Source organism: Psittacula echo (assembly GCF_963264785.1).
Source record: "Psittacula echo genome assembly, chromosome: 23".
Lineage (NCBI taxonomy): Eukaryota > Metazoa > Chordata > Aves > Psittaciformes > Psittacidae > Psittacula > Psittacula echo.
In genome coordinates this window covers 3,021,966-3,038,012 of record NC_137748.1, presented here as the reverse complement: position 1 = coordinate 3,038,012, position 16,047 = coordinate 3,021,966, and the positions used below count along the sequence as shown (strand labels likewise).

Below are 16,047 nucleotides of genomic sequence, written 5' to 3'. Positions count from 1 at the left end.
AGGTTCTTACAGGATATGATTGCCAGTAGTCTGCAAACCATCCCTTCTTTCTGTATCCCTCAGCTGTATTTTTTGGTTTATATTAGGGGACTCCATAATATGGATGCTCCAAGCGTAATAAAGCCAGATGCACGAGCATCTGGCCCCAGTGTTTGTATACTCCTGTCAGCACTAACTGTGTCATAAGAAACAACAACAGGGATTTCACACAGGCCCTGATAAAACCTCAGTAATTATGAATGCAATAGTATGACAAGGGAGACCACTGCTGCACCAGGAAGGACACCAGCGAGGATGCTCATCTGGGAATCCTGTCCTTTCTCTTCCTTGATGGCCTCTGGGGCAAGTTTTCCCTGTCTCTTTTCTCACTCTGTCTTCCCCGTTCATTCCTTTCCCTGCACCCCGAAAACTTTTACCGTTAGAACTGATGCTTGCCATCAGCTACAGATCCAGTACTTAGCTTTTACACAGCTTTTAAGCCTGACTCAACATCCGTTGTGCCTCCCTCTTACATATTCACCCATAGAAGCTCCTGCAAGTTTCCAGGAGCTGCTTTCACTCAGTAAAGAGCAAGTTTTTTAAACAGTAAATGACAAACTGATAGGCCCTACGGCCCAGGACATCACACCACATCCAGAGACAGGCAGTTTAAGGAACTTGAACTGAGGTTTTCAATGCAGTAAACGAAGCTTTACCTTCTGTAGGAAGAGGACAATCCTCACAAGCATCTTGGCATGCAGTTCCTCCAAGGTGAACAGAGTTCGAGGCGTGCGGATGAAGATCTTGGTCTTGCCATAAGCCACATCGTGCTGAAATCCATGGCACTCTATGAGCTTCTTCACAGCATCTGTGTCCGAAGGGAGGTCATGGTTTGGCCAAGTGAATTCTGAGATCATCTTGTACCTGGAATTACAAAGTATGATTTACAAATGTAAACCTGTCATCCAGGTTCTCAAGGCCAACCTTCAACAGGTTTTAGAAATAATTATGATCTAAATCCTAATAAAACTGATTATAGATAGAAGAACCTCAAGACATCCTCTGCAGGAAGTTGTGATCCTCAAAATCCAAGGAAAATGAATACAAGAGGCACGATTTTGTGAAGAGTTCACTTTATCAACACCAAACTGATGCAACATGACAAACCTCACCACTGCCTTCCTGCAGGTTTGGCAGCTCCTTTATTCACACTCTCAGCATTCCATTTCAATGTTATTCATTTTTGGTGAGAAGAGCAGCTTTGGTGTGCTCCTACTGTGCAGGAGCAGCCAGCTGCAATCAACTGCCTTGTCTGAAAGCCTACATTTAACAACCCTGCAAAGAATTTCTCTTGCTCATCACTTTGGTATTTCACATTTCTAACATCTTTCTCTGGTTCACCACATTTCTAACAACATCTGTTATTTACCAAGGTAGCAGATAGTTGACTGCCACAGTTGTGAACACCACAACTGCCTGTAATTGTGATGTCCCATCCTTACTCTCCAAGCTCCTTTTGACACTGGGAGAGGGAATGCAGACTGGAACTAAGACAACTACAAATCAAGCATGAGAGTAACTAGATCCCACTCAGCTCTGTACGATTTACCAGCCCTGCAAAGTGCTGATCAGGTGAACACACATTGGCACAAAGCAACAATGAATTTTCTACGTAAGATTTATGGACATAATAAAAACTGTAATAGACATTTTCACTGCAATAGTACCCACATTCCTGTTCTAAATAAAATAAGCATGCAGCAATCTGAAGCACTCCTCTATTTAAAAGCCCACAATCCAAGCCAAACATCAATCTCAATGTTTCAGACAAGCAGAATTTTCAGCTTCTATTAAATGGATGCAGAAATAAACCATTTTACTGGGGAGAGGGTGCACTGCAAGGAGTTACTAAATGGACTAAAATCAGCCTGAATGGAAATAACATCACCCTGCTGCTTTCATTCATCAAATTAGCCTTCTGGAATAAGCTGTTGAAGGGGGTGGGGACAAAGGAGGTGCCTATGCAGGGAACACCATCAGTGTTAGAGTTACACCATGCAGACAAGGGATCTTACTGGTTACTAGAACACGAGTACTTAAAAAACATCTTCAGACTCACAAAAGAGGATTTTGCATTTATACTTAGTTAGCAGAAGCATTCCTTCTCTCAAATACAGGCACACACAGGGCATAAATGTTTTCCACTTGTTTCTCTTTCCTATTCTCATCCGGAATGATGATCCTGCAATAATTAATTCACTGGGAAAATCCTCCACCTTAAGACAGTTACACTGGGGAAAAAAAGACAAGCAGAGCAGCAGCACAAGCCCACAGGGGCCTGAAAAAGATGGGGAAGATGTTAGAGACCTGACAACCTGCCCAAAAGAGATAGGAAATTCTCTTTCTCCTTCACAGGTCACAGCTAGCTGGTGTCTTTTACGTGCTATGTTCAACACAGCCTGGACAGAGGCATGTGAGTGCCGTGACCGTGTTGGATTACGCTCGCTTGTGGCCATGGCTGCAGATGCCTCACAGGCGCCGTCCTTCCCCCTGCCCCACACACAGACCCCTTCCTGAAACCCAATCAGCTTCTTTTTGATAGTAAGCTATGTATTATATATATATATACATATATAAAAAGAATGCAGCACATCTATTTAAGACACATGGCCCTGATGTGCATTCCACCCAATTGGAAGATGTAGTTACCAAGTGAACACATCTCCTGATCTAACAAAAATATATGTGGGCTCTGCTTTCTACAAACTGGCCAGGGCAGAGTGGTGCACACAGAGCTCAAATGATATTTGAAAAGGACATTTAGTATGGTCTTAACTGGGCTTAGCTTCATTTCCTACTGATAGATATATCTGCTACCTTACAGTATTGTAGGGCTAAATAGCAACAAACCCTTCTCACAGAAAAGAATGTTATTCTTAGTGTGATTTCATATACACAGCTACATACATATATATATAAAAATACATACATGCACCTATATATATATATATATGTATCTTTTGTCTCTATATATCCTGATATGTATCTCCCTGTCTCCTCTCAGAGGAATCAGCAAAACAAAGCACAGGTACCTGCTTTGGGCTCAGACAATCTGAAAGCTTCAGGGGCCTGTAAGGGAGTTAAACACATTTGTGGGACTGAACTTTCATAGTACTTTTGCCAATGTAAGCAAAGAGGTGACAAAAGTTATGTCCCACAATCACCTCTCACTGAGTGACTGTGGATCTCTCTTAAGATGTGCCACAGATGCAGTGCAGGAGTCCAGAGCTGAAGGGCCTGGAGCCTCCTCCACGTTCCCAGTCTCCCAGTGAGCATGTTAAATATAAAGGAACAGAGATCCCTTGTGATCCCAGTTCACAAACGACTCAAAACTGTACAGCTTGTCCCACAAATCATCTCCCTCAGCCTCTGTAAGAGGGTTTCTCATCCAAAGACAAGGAACAAAGAATTCTGGTAAAAATAAACCCAATATCCAGGCCAAGAGATTGTTATTTATTGGTTTTTAACTTAGAAAAGGCAATACCATGATATGCAAATACAAAAAACAGTGTGTGATCCCTCACACTGGAGATTATCAATCCCACTGCAGGGTGAGTAGAACAAATGCTACAATAGCCTGAAATCTGAACCAGTTGCCATGGGCTAATCTGGTTTACAGGCTGTAAACATGACTTCTGGTCTTCAGCTTACAGGAGCTCATCAAACCTTCATTAAAAACAAAGCAGCTGTTTATATTAATAGTAATTACACAAATCTGAAGAGTAAGTTGTAATAAATTCCACATGTGAGGGTGAAAGCATGCTCTAACCACTGCATGATGTTGAAGAAAGCTGATACACAGCCCTGCAGGCTGTATTTACTGAGCCAGACCCTTTCGTTCCACTTCAGATATCACGAAATATCCAGGCAAATCTCCACTGTGAACAGCAAAAGATCTTTCAGCAGCACTTCGTTTCTAATGCATGACCTCCCACCCGCTCAAAGAGTTTAATGTTTTTCTACACTCACAGCCTTTTTCTCACCTTGATTCCACAACAGAAGTGAAAACTCAATTCACTATTTCATCAGCACAAGGTGGAATTCTCACTACCCAGGCTAATTCACTGACGCCACAAGACAAATTTCAATCTAAAACATTTGTCACAAGTCCAGTAGGAATTAAGAGGGCAAGAAGTATTAAAACCACGTTTTAATGGGGTCATGTTGCTATCCCTCTTCAGGATTTGAGTTCTGAAGTCCAGAGGTTTTCTGCTGCGCACGTGTCACTGTGCATCATCAAGCACCTCCCAAGACACATAGTGTCTGTCTCTCTGCAACAATTAGACAATGTTCAGAGAGAAAACAGAAGTTAATTAGTTCTGGTTTGAGGGTTATGCTCTGGGGAAGAACTTCAGTACACTTTCCTGCTGCAGAGAGTAATACAGCAACTGGATTTTAGCAGAAGTGGAGCCTCTGCATGCCTCTACACGCATCTGCTGCCACAAAAGGAGAGCAGAGTCCCTGTTAGACCCATGTTATCACACTCAAACACACAACTTGAGAGCCCAGAGCACTCAAAACTTACTTTTCACTCGAGGGGAGACAGCCAAATCCCACACCTCATTCCAACACCTGAGCTTGAGTCCTACCGAGAGCTGGATGGAGTCACCCCTCCTACCTGTGCAGAAACTTCTCGTAGGTCTGGCGGTAGGCGAAGCCGGCACGCCGCACCCGCACGTTCTCCAGGAGGCCGAGGTACTCAACCTGGTGCCTGCACCGCTCCTCGTCAAACAGCTGCGGTGACTTCTTGTCGTTGGGCTTGATGCAACGGACGTAATAGGGCTCCTGAGGGGCAAATCAAAGCAGGTTCAGTCAGAAAGAGACGAGTGTCTGCAGGCACAGCTGCTGCTCATGGAGACACTGAGGTGTCAGTGCACCCGGCATCTGAGGGACGTTTGGTCACTTAACAGGAATTACAAGGTTAGAACAGAAATGACATGAGTGGCACATAAAATGTTCCTCCCCTTCACACACTGCAATGCATCTGTTGCACGTGTTACACTTTTGAGTTTGATTGACCTTGGCTACGTATCAGAACCAGTTCCACATCCTTCTCCTCTGTAGACAAATGATAACAAGAAGGAGCTTCAGACAAGACAGAAAGCCCAATGTAATTCATTGTCCTGATTGTCAGATATGGCTTTCCCAGTATCAACATCTAAAAGCAGCATGGATTACTCCTTAATTTTTAAACTATGCTGAGTGAAATCTTCTACAGCCTGTACCAACAGGCTTGAATGGTGGAATTCTCTGACCACTACCATGTACGGAGCAAAACCCATCTTACTTCCAGACCACACCTTCCACAGGACAAGCACAATCCATCAGCATGTGAGTTCCTCTTTCTGCAACTCTAGGACTTGTAGGCAGCAAAGAACATTGGACAGGGACTGGTGGCTTTATGCCACGATTGAGAATGAAATATCAGCAATTTTCCCCTGGACCAGATGAAGTGTGGTTGTGAAACCATCTGTAACAGTACTCTGAGCAAAGAGAGGCTCCTTCTCAAAAGGGAAACCCCTGGGTTCTCCAGTGCCTCTTCTGGTCCAGGACTGCCTGATGGTTTCAACAGTGATTCCAATGAAGCAGAACAGTGTGGGTGCCAAATCTGGAGACAATACACAGCTTGAGAGTGCAAGAACCCACAGCATTAACAAATGGGAGGAGGGGTTTGGGAAAAAGAAAGGGAAAAAAGCTTAATTTGGTGAGGACAAACGTAAAGCTCACATTTAAGCAGAAATAGTTCTATAATAAAAGATTGAAAACCTGATTTACACTCATGCTAAAGAGAGACCTTCAAGCTCTAGCTCAGCGTGAGCCAAGTTCATATTTTTCTAAAGAAGGGGCACAGGAAGAGGGAAACTGGAAGACAAAAAACCCAGCAAGTTTCTACGCGTGTGCACATCACCTTTGGTTTGGGGCACTGAAGCTCCAGTGGAGTGCGAACGGTGGTGAGTCAGTTGGGGGAAGAACAGGCAAGATCAACACCCCAGAAAATGTGACTCAGAGGAAATACAGTTTGAGTCTTGAAGGCCTGAGAAGCCACAGAAGCATCCTGGTGTTAGATGTGATGTGTTTGAAGGGTAGATATGAAGAAAAGCAAACATTCAGGTTTAAGACAAAGAAGCTTTTCCTACAGTATAAAAATTCAACTGATGCATTGGGTAAAGAAGGAATGGGAGTGAGATTCCTGTGGAAAGGCAGAGAACCTCCTGCACTAGAGAGGAACAGCCTCCTGCAAAGAGAAGATAAGTGGCAGAGGTGTCGTCAAATGGGATGTGAATTAGGTGCATTCCCAAAGTCCCTTTCAGCCCTATTTTCTATGATTTGTCTATGATTTAGCCCTATTTTCTATTATTTTAGGTCACTTACTTAATCTCAGGATAATATGAATGGCCCCAAATTGCTATTTCGCCTTCAGCAGTATTGACGAAACAGGACCATCCTTGACTCTCCTGGCTAGTCCTGGTGACCAGCACTAACAACAGGCACACAGAGCTCTGCTCACTAAGCAGTGTGAATAGGCTGAATATGGGTAAGGAACAGGCTAAGATATGGAGGGCTTGGAAAAGCAAACTCATACCCTAGAAACTGATATTGAGCCACTGGATCTTCTGGGGAAGATACTGGACTGGAACATTTCCCTGCTTTAAGTATGCAATCAGTATCATCAGGCTGTGCTTTTCTCCTGGAGGGCTGTCCTTGGAACAGGAATATATGGCACCAAGGAGAGTGAGTAAAATCTAAGCCAACCACCCCTTCAAGTGCTCGCAGCATCCCTGTCTTGCAACCTAGGAGTGTGTAAGTAGGTATGGGAAGTGTGTGGGCAAATGGAAGTACGTGTGGACAATGTATGTTCTCACATTACATCTCTTCTCCCCTAGTGACTTCATCTCTTCCCACAAAGTGCATCAGGAGTAGCTCTGTCATGGTCTTGTCTGGCTCCTTTCCTTATAGGGAGACTGAGGCAAAGCTGCATGCAGTGCAGAAAAACTGCCCTGCTCCCAGAGAACCAGCTGAGCCTGCAGGCAGTGTGTCAGTGCTCTCTTCATCCTGCTCTGCCTTTCAGATCCTCAGAGAGTGGTGGGCTCAGGAAAGGAAGGAGCACTGAGGACAAGGCTTCCCCAGGGCACAGGCAGCAATGTCAGCTCTGGTTCGTGTGAGGTTTTCTACCTCACAGGCAGAATGGAAAGGAAAAAATGGTGAAAAATAACATGCTGGTTCAATTAAAAGGGTTTTAAGAGATTACATATTAACTTTTTTGTCTTCCTCCTGAGAATTCTCTCTGCTCTGAAGGTAAGAAGGTTTACATGGGTCTTTATTCATTTGACAGTCTCCTACCAGCTCTCAGAACGTGCCATCTGTGTGGGTGATGATTTTCCTTTCAGCTGCAGAGCTGGGCTGTGCCATGGGAACACGCTGTCATCGCTGCTCTTCATGCTCTCAGACACCGGGTGTCAAGCTATGAAGGCAGAAGCAGCCCTTTCAGAACTTCACATCAGCGTTGAAGTGGTTTTGATGTGGCCATGGCAGCTATAACTGATGAAGAGTAGGAGTTTGCTGGACCCGATGCCTGCAATTCATAAGCTCTGTATTTTAATCTCTCAGTTGTATGGCAAAAAGTGAAGGCCAGGTTGTTCATCTGCTAGAACTAGTCTCTTATGTGATGGGGAATAAGCTATTTAAGGAAAATGCAGAATATACAGAGAACTCCCTGAATTACAACTCAGCTTAGAAGCTGTGAAGGAGGCTGCAGTTGTGGAGGTGAATGGTCTGCAGTTCTGCCCATTCCCTCTAGCTAATATTCACCTACACATTAGTCACCCTTAAGGACAAATCTATCCCAGTGTTAGCAACAGGGTAACATCAGAATGATGCCAGACCATGCCAGATCTGCCCACAGTACCACTGTGTTGCATCTGATTCTAAGATGAAAATAAATCCCTTGAGGAGAAGGATATCACAAATAATCCACATTCAGTCTGCACAACTGCAACACCTTAGATGGCTGCCCCATTCCTGGCAGTGTTCAAGGTCAGGTTGGATGGAGCTTGGAGCAAGCTGCTCCAGTGGAAGGTGTCCCTGCCCGTGGCAGGGGTTGGAGCTGGAGGAGCTTTAAGGTCCGTTCCAACACAAACCATTTGATTATTCTATGATCTTGAGAACAGATGAACCAAATTAAAGAAATCATTAGGAGCATGAAGTCAAGAAAGTGCATCCCACCTCTCTGCCTCAAAGGGAAATGGCATCCCCTGTTCATCACTGACATTACAGCCTCTGCTTCCCAGCTCTTCATTCCTGCTAACACAAACTCCCTCCACCACTGCAAAGCTGCCTGCTCACGTTGTTACTCATGTCTTTGCCATTCAAAACCACCACAAACTTCAATGCAAAAGATCTGTGACTTCCAGCTCAGCACAGAGGAGTCCTGCGTCTGCCTCTGATATCAAAGGCAGAAGTCAAGATGCTGCTTTCATTTCGGAAAACAGAAATAGGAAGTTCCTGCACAGACAGGAGATCATCTATCAGAGCAATTACAGTGTAATTAAAGCCTCTCAGCAACGACAGCTACCAGGGTAAATTCTAAAGCAGATTATTCCATGCTTACAATCCCACCAGCCTCAGCTCTTCAGGGGGATAATTATGCAGCTCCCATTATTGCACCATGAGGCTGTCAAGCCCGGGAGCAGCATTTTATAGATGGAAGAACTGAAATGCAGAGACACAAAGGCCCCAGCTCTGAAAGCCAGTTGGATGTCTGATGGCACCGCAGGTTTTGGTGGTTTCTTTGGTTTTTAAATCCAGCTGAGCGATTTTTAGATGCTTGAGTATTAAAAAGAAAATGAAGCAGTTTCAAGCCATTGCTCTCTAAACAAAGTCCTCCTCCAGAGGTGTCTTCTCCATAGTTTACAGCTCTTTAGATGAGAGCAGGGATAGGACACATGACTGACAAATCTGTGTTGGATATGTTCAGTCACAGTGCTGACATTATAACTTTCTAGAGATGAAGCCTGTCAAGCTGAATAGGAAGAGAGATATGGAAGGAAGAGGAGTCAAACAAAGGGGGTTACAGAGAAGGAAAGGGGAGGTGTAAGATACGTAGCCTGAGAGAATGTTCCTGGAGAAGCTCATCATTCACAGCCATGCCAGGCAAACGGCTTCCCGGGTCAGTATTTAAAAGAGAAGCCACTCAAAGTACCTTCCAACCCAACCCATTTCATGGTTTTATGAAACCATCAGCTTGAAATGCAATGAAATTCAGGCCTATCCTCACGTTGTTTTCTGAGAAACAGCTGAGGAAAACACGAGGTGTTACGTCTCCCTCTGGACCCACAGGTCACAGCAGCTCACACCACTTGTGCAATGTGGTTTGCAGAGAGCCGTTTTCATCAGCTCTTACTGCAGGCTTCCCACAAACAGACCTGCAGGGTCCAAGCCACAGTCAGACACTAGGTGTTGTTACTGTGGATTCCCAGAAGTGCAGCTCTGGTCCCAGGCTAAGCAGAGGAAGGATGAGCAACATGCTCCAAGGGAAGAATCTCAGTACTGGTAACTGCAGTGAGTGATGTCCCCAAAGGAGAGTGTTTTCACCAGCCCAGGAACAGCGACTGTCACCCGCTGCCCAGCCCCCAGCAGAACCTGGGACAAGTATCCAAACTGGCAGTGACTCAGAGGCAGAGCATCCCAGTTATTTGTGCATAACCAGTGTCTAGCAGAGCACGGCTTCAATACCCGGTTATTAGCTTGCTAATAACATGCACATAGTATTAACTGTCCCAAGAGTCACCTCAAAGCAATCCTGGAGACAGAATTGCCAAGCAGAAGCATTATCTCTCTGCACTGTTTTATCATTTGAAGTGCACAATGGTTGTGGTCAGGACCCTTATCTAAGCAACTTCTCTTTTCTAGGACACCCCAATATTTAGACCCTTTAAGCTTGACTTCAGGACAGGTCTCACCAAATTTGGGAAGTTTTTAAGATCTAGAACAGCAAGATCTCCACTAAAAATGGCTACAGCTGAAACACGTAAGCTAGTTTGCAAACTTCAGGACCCACAAACACTGTTCTGCAAGGAGCATTAGCCATGGAAACTTTTAAACAGCAGACTCCAAAGTGCAAACTTCACCCCCTTCATTCCAGCTCTCCAAAGGCTGGCCATAAACATCTTTGCTACCACAACTCCTGAGAAGATAGTCAGAACACTTTGCCCTTTACCGCTTAATTATTCTGAATGTTAACCTATCCCACTCGTCTGGGCTCACTGTTCATGTCTCATGGACCACACATCCCTTCCACAACACCACCAAGATGCAAGGAATGCAGCAAGGTCACCCAGTTTCTCCACAAATCAGAAGCTGGAGTTGATTCTGCAACAGAAATATTTACCTTCGATGCCAGGTTGTCCACTAGTGCAATCATGGAGTTCTTAAAAAGAGTAGCAGCTGTCAGAGGTCTCTTGGTTACCTCAGTGATGCTCAGTTTACCTTCAGGCCACATCATCTTCAACACGGGGTTAGAGCTGGAAGGAAGTCTCTTTAATTGTACAGTCTAACAGCACTAAATTCAGAATTCAACAGCTTGCTTTTGCCCAGATCTACTGGTGTTTTCAGCTCAAAACATATCAGCCAAAGCAGAATGACATTCCTGGGCAAAATATCTCTTGCTCTTGAGCAATATATGGCTCAAGCTGAATCCACTTGAAAAATGACAAGCGCATTCTCCTCTTCAGATAAAGATGTGTAGTAATGGGATAGTGAAAATCCTGCAGAAGTGATCTATCAAAAGCAGAGTCAGCCTTTCTGACACAAACATAAAGAATTTAATCAAAATAGTAAAGAGTAAGACCATAGCCCACAGCGTCCTCCCTTGGAATGTGCTATCTGATTTCAAGCTGTATTTCTGCACCATTCTTGCTATATAAAATAATTTATACATTTTAGCCTGTATTTTCTTGAAGGGCTGAAGGTGAGGCAGAATGGCCATGATGGATGGCAAGAGCTCTGCAAGAGACAAAAGCTGAAAGCAGCTACAGCTGTCTAATAGCCAATCTATCACATACTGTAATATGCTGCAAGTCATCTTTGGGAGCAGCCTTTTACCAGGGACTTAACAGAAAACAGAGGCTGCATTTGATGAACCCTCAGGACAGCAAATATTTTGCAGGTTTTGGTTAATGTGAAGCCTTGAAAACACAAACAGTGAAAGTGTTCAAGGGAGGACCCCGAGTAAACATAGCTGTCAACTGAGTTCACAGTTGCACCAGGTCGTAAGGGAAGTAAAGCAGTGCTGTCCACGCAGCTGCAGGTTACTTTATGCTCACTTCTGCCTCTGAGCCCCTTGGAAAGGTTGAGAGAGGCCACAGTTACAAAGCACGAGACCACAGTCAGTGCCAGCCGCCACGGAAAGCAGCTTTCTGGGACACGGGTACATCCACACACATTCTGAGAGGATTTCTCATTTGCCCCAAAGGCAACTTTGACCTCAGGAGTATTTCTAACAAGTGACTGCATAGTTTAAATTCTTCATGTCACTGCACATATGAAAAGGATTCAAATCCATTTGCCTGGTTTTTCCCCTCACCCCTATAACTTCTCCTAAAACAGGGACTTCTAGCTGCGGCCAATGATGTCTGTTGCTGACTATTCAGTATCTTTAGCATTGATTAAAGAGAGCTCAGCAATGATACATTTGCAAGTGCTCCAAAAAGCTGGTTAATGACAAATGAAGCAGCACAGGTAACCTCTGCACAGCTATCTTGATTGCACAATGGGTTGTTTTCAAACCCACACTTTAAATTCAGTTCAATTAAAGGTTAGATCAGAGCAAACCCATCAGACTAAGGATTTTATCCTGAAAAATCAAATTCTACAAAGCTCAGATCCCAAAGCAGAGCATTTATTCACATGCATTGCACACCCAGCAAAGGCAGCGTCAGTGCAAACGTCAGTCTCTTCCAGCATCCACTCTCTAAAAAAATGATTCTGACAGCTCAGGTTTGAATTCACCTCATTAATATTTTGATTCCTACCTGTTGTACATGAGGCGCTTGAAGTCTTGAAATAAAGTGTCCTTGTTTTTGTCAATAAATCCAGTGACTGAGTAACTAAAATACAGGCAAAGAGAGTTAATTGCAAAGAAGCAAAGTCTGTCTCTGAGCTGCTGTATCAGTGTGGCAGCAGCATCCCTGCGCTCCTACAGACAGAGCAGCTGCTAATCAGGAGCCCAGCTCTGTTTCCCAACCTACCACTAATTTGCTGCATGAGCACTCAGCCCGGCTTCCCACCTCCAGCACAGAACACCCCCCAGCGAGGTTCAGAAAGTGACCTGAACTCTGCAGCACCATGACCCAGGCACCCAGCAGCACCTGAACAACTTGGAGTCACACTCACAGCTTCTGCCTCCAGAAGCCAGAGCTTTATATAATCACACCAATGTCTAGACCCGATTTTATTAGCTCGGTACAGCTTTCTTGCATGAACAGTGCTGGCTTTCCTTTCCTCCTTTTTCTTGAAGCACTGCTCTCCCCCCTCACCCCTCTCCCCACATTCTTTTGTTTCCACTTCAAGTACAAAATCCCATCCTGTGTAGCGAGTAACCAGCAGAAGATCGAATTGATAAGCAACTGCTGCACTCTGTAATTCTGTATGACAGGTCTTCTGCTTCTACCAGCAGCAGCACTAAATTAGAATGTTGTACCACTTCCAAGCTGGCTGCAAGACAAAAATAGAAGGTGCAACTTTCTTTTGGAAGAAACCTTACATCACATCTCCAGCGTAGTGCTTGATCCGAAAGTCTCTGTCGAACTCCAGCGTCTTGTCAGTGGCACAAAGCTGAAATCAATTCACATCCGTTAAAACATCACCCCTGGCCTTTCATGGAAGAGCAATGTGCATTGGAAATAGAAATGGGAACTGTACCTATTCCACTTTATAGATGCAAGTGTAGATGTGAAATCCAGTTAGAACTCTGCTCTATAGGATTTTTTCATGGATGCATTAAAGAATGTCTGTTTGTACAGAATCAAGTTGCAAAAGCCTATAGTGGTAAATGCTCCATCCCTGGCAATGTTCAAGGCCAGGCTGGACACAGACTTGGGCAACATGGTCTAGCACGAGGTGGCCCTGCCCATGGCAGAGGATCAGAACTAGATGGTCCTAACCCAAACCAGTCTATGATTCTATGATCTACCTTTATATTTTTTCCCATTACACCATCACTCCTCAGCAAAGAAATGAAGCAATCAAAAAATGACAGAAATGCAGCATAAATACAGTAACACACACACAAAAAAGCCAACATTTATAGTAAATGATGGGTCCAAAACTGTCCCATTCCTAATCCAACAAGTATCTTAACTACCCTCCATCTCAAAAAGGACACAGGAGAACTGGAAGAGGCTTGCTGAAGGGCAAAAGCAACCAACAGTACTGACTGACTGCTACAGAAGGAAAGGCCAACAGAACTAAACCTCTTCAGGTTAAGAAAGGAATGCCACAAGATGATGGAAAATTACATGGTAATGATGTTTTTTAAGGCAGCACCCCATGTTTTGCTGCTCAAGAACTAGGAGGCAAAAGATGCAATCTAAAAGGGAAGAGTAAGGAAAATGAGAAGAAAGGAGCTCTTCATGTGACCAGTGAAGCTGTGGAATTCTGTCAATTCAAAAATAAAGAACAAAACCCTTTAAGGACACCAGCTCTGATTCAGGAGGCTCCTGGACTGCAGGTCACTAGAGACTGGGAGCATAACACATCATCATCACGTCTGTCTGATATCCTCCTCTCACTTTGGCATTCACTATCGCCTACTACCTCGGAAGATACAGCAGATGGACTAGAACAGACCTTCTGATACTCTGCCCTTCACAATGAGCTTGAGATTGAAACCTTCAAGAACCTGAAGATTCAGCAATTCACAGCCTGTCTACCACTGCACTTGATCCTTCAAAAGTATAAGATCAATTGAAAAGCTCAGAACTCAAAGAGGCTGAGAAAATGAACCTGTGATATTGAAAAGTACTATCAGAACAGTTTGCACATCTACAGATCTAGATCAGCATTAGCCAAGTCAGAGAAGGACAACCCTCTTCTAGGAACATGAATTTTGCCCCTATTTTTCCTGGTTTGCTTGGTTTTCACCAGGACAACCAAGCAGGCAGCAGCAGACCAGACATACAGGATATAAACTAGGACACTACTATTTAGGGCACAGCAGCCCATCAAAGCTTATCCACATGGAGCCAGTGTGCAACATGCTCTAGAGGGGAGCAGCGAAGCATTAACTCAGGCTGAAAGATGGGAGCTATTCCCATAACACATCAGCGCACACTTTAACTCTTTAGGAACAGCTTTGATCTATGCTGAGCTTCATAGTAGACAGACAGTCTACAAAAGCAAATGATGAAATGAAATCAAGTCCTTCAGTTTAATTCAAGCTAGAAGAGGTTGACTTGGAAAGCTCAGGTTTCCTACAATAGTTCTGGATGGGATGGAAGAAGATCCCTTAGATACAGTAAAGGACATCTGCAAAGACACAAGAGGGGGAAAAATAATTATGATGCAGAGTTTTATGGGTCAATTTTTTCAAGGCTATATTGATCTGAACTAGAAATTAGCAAGCCAGGAAGATACATTATACCCTCCCTCACCATTATTTATAGCAGTATTCCTTGTTCCCGTGTCAGGCTGTGCAAACAGTTTTCTGACAATGCCACCTCCTGCTGAGGAACGCTGCAACTGGCAATATTTTCTTTTAATGGTTCCTATGCTGCACAAGAATTGCTGAAGGGAAGGACTCAAACAGATTCATTAGGAATTTTCAGTTTATAGCATCCCATATACCCTATGAAATTCAGCCCTCTTCCCCCACTGCATCAAAGGACTTCCTGCCCTCTCCATGGTGGAACCACTTCACCTTTGCAGCCATGGCACCAAGGACAGATCAGAAACTGAACTCCTTTCTCCACCACCTTACATCTGTCGACTAAACAGCTCCAGAAGCTGGACCACTTCCCACACGACCCCACTGTGAAGGATTTAGGACTCCATCCCTCCAGGCTTCATTGTGTTGAATTCACAACACACTGTGCCTAACTTATCTCCTGCTTAAGCAGGTAAAACCTAAGCTACCCCTGAGCAAGGCGCCACTTGCCAGTGGCAGGTGAGATGTCAGGTGAGCTGCAGCTAAAGGGCACTTCAGGAAAGCCATGGCTGGGAGGGAACAGTGGTTATTCTATTCCTATCCCAGCTTCTACCCAAACAAGCCACATCCAGACCTATTGTTTATACTGAGCCTCCCTGGAGCAGCCTTTAGCACAGATCTTACACAATCATGCTAATTTTGTATTTCTGACCTACATAAAACATTGTGCTGGGGTGGAAGGAAGAAGGGGGGATCAGCATTCCCAACGATGCATTTCAAATGTTTCTGAGCTAAGAGACATCAATAAACTAAAGGTCTTTATTTGATTCTGTGATTAATCGGGCTGGTGACCATGATTTCAGTATGCTGCCAAGCCAGGAATAAATAAAGCCTTTTCATCTATACATTCTACCAAAGCTAAAGCAAGGCCGGGGGCCCGAATGCTCATAGCAGCAAGAGGAGATGAGCGTGTTGTGCAGCCAATGGCGCTGAGCACCAACCCCTCAGTGATCCCGCAGAAGTGTGAATAATTTCACTGTCACTATGTATTAGAGCAGCCTGGGTAGAGCACCACGTGTGCTCAAGCTGCACATCCATTGGCCACAGATGACATCATGATATGTCAAGACACAAGCTCACACTGCTTTTATGCTTGGAGTAAAACTGATCTTACATTGGACATGCTGCAGCTCCCTCTGCCGGGAATGGGGCTGCAAGAGGTGACCTAAACCCAGACCAGCTCCATGGTCTGGAGCTGCTGCAGCTCTCAGTTATTGCATTTCATACTCGATGTCATGATTCCAGCCTCAGCCACCCTTTAAGTAGCTTTTCCTTTAAACCATTTTTCCTTGTTCCATTACACCTTC

At 44.4% G+C, this 16,047-nt stretch overlaps 1 protein-coding gene across 1 annotated transcript in view; it reads right to left on the bottom strand.

Annotated features, from left to right (window-relative positions):
- Positions 1 to 16,047, bottom strand: part of MYO1D (myosin ID) — a gene marked incomplete at both ends in the record, with an annotated part of 109,390 nt that overhangs the window by 57,349 nt on the left and 35,994 nt on the right. Inside the window, 5 exons of the mRNA XM_080633281.1 lie at positions 696 to 903; positions 4,658 to 4,824; positions 10,427 to 10,559; positions 12,069 to 12,143; positions 12,800 to 12,870. Of these exons, the coding sequence (XP_080489407.1) occupies positions 696 to 903; positions 4,658 to 4,824; positions 10,427 to 10,559; positions 12,069 to 12,143; positions 12,800 to 12,870 (654 nt within the window). The remainder of the gene's footprint in view (positions 1 to 695; positions 904 to 4,657; positions 4,825 to 10,426; positions 10,560 to 12,068; positions 12,144 to 12,799; positions 12,871 to 16,047) is intronic.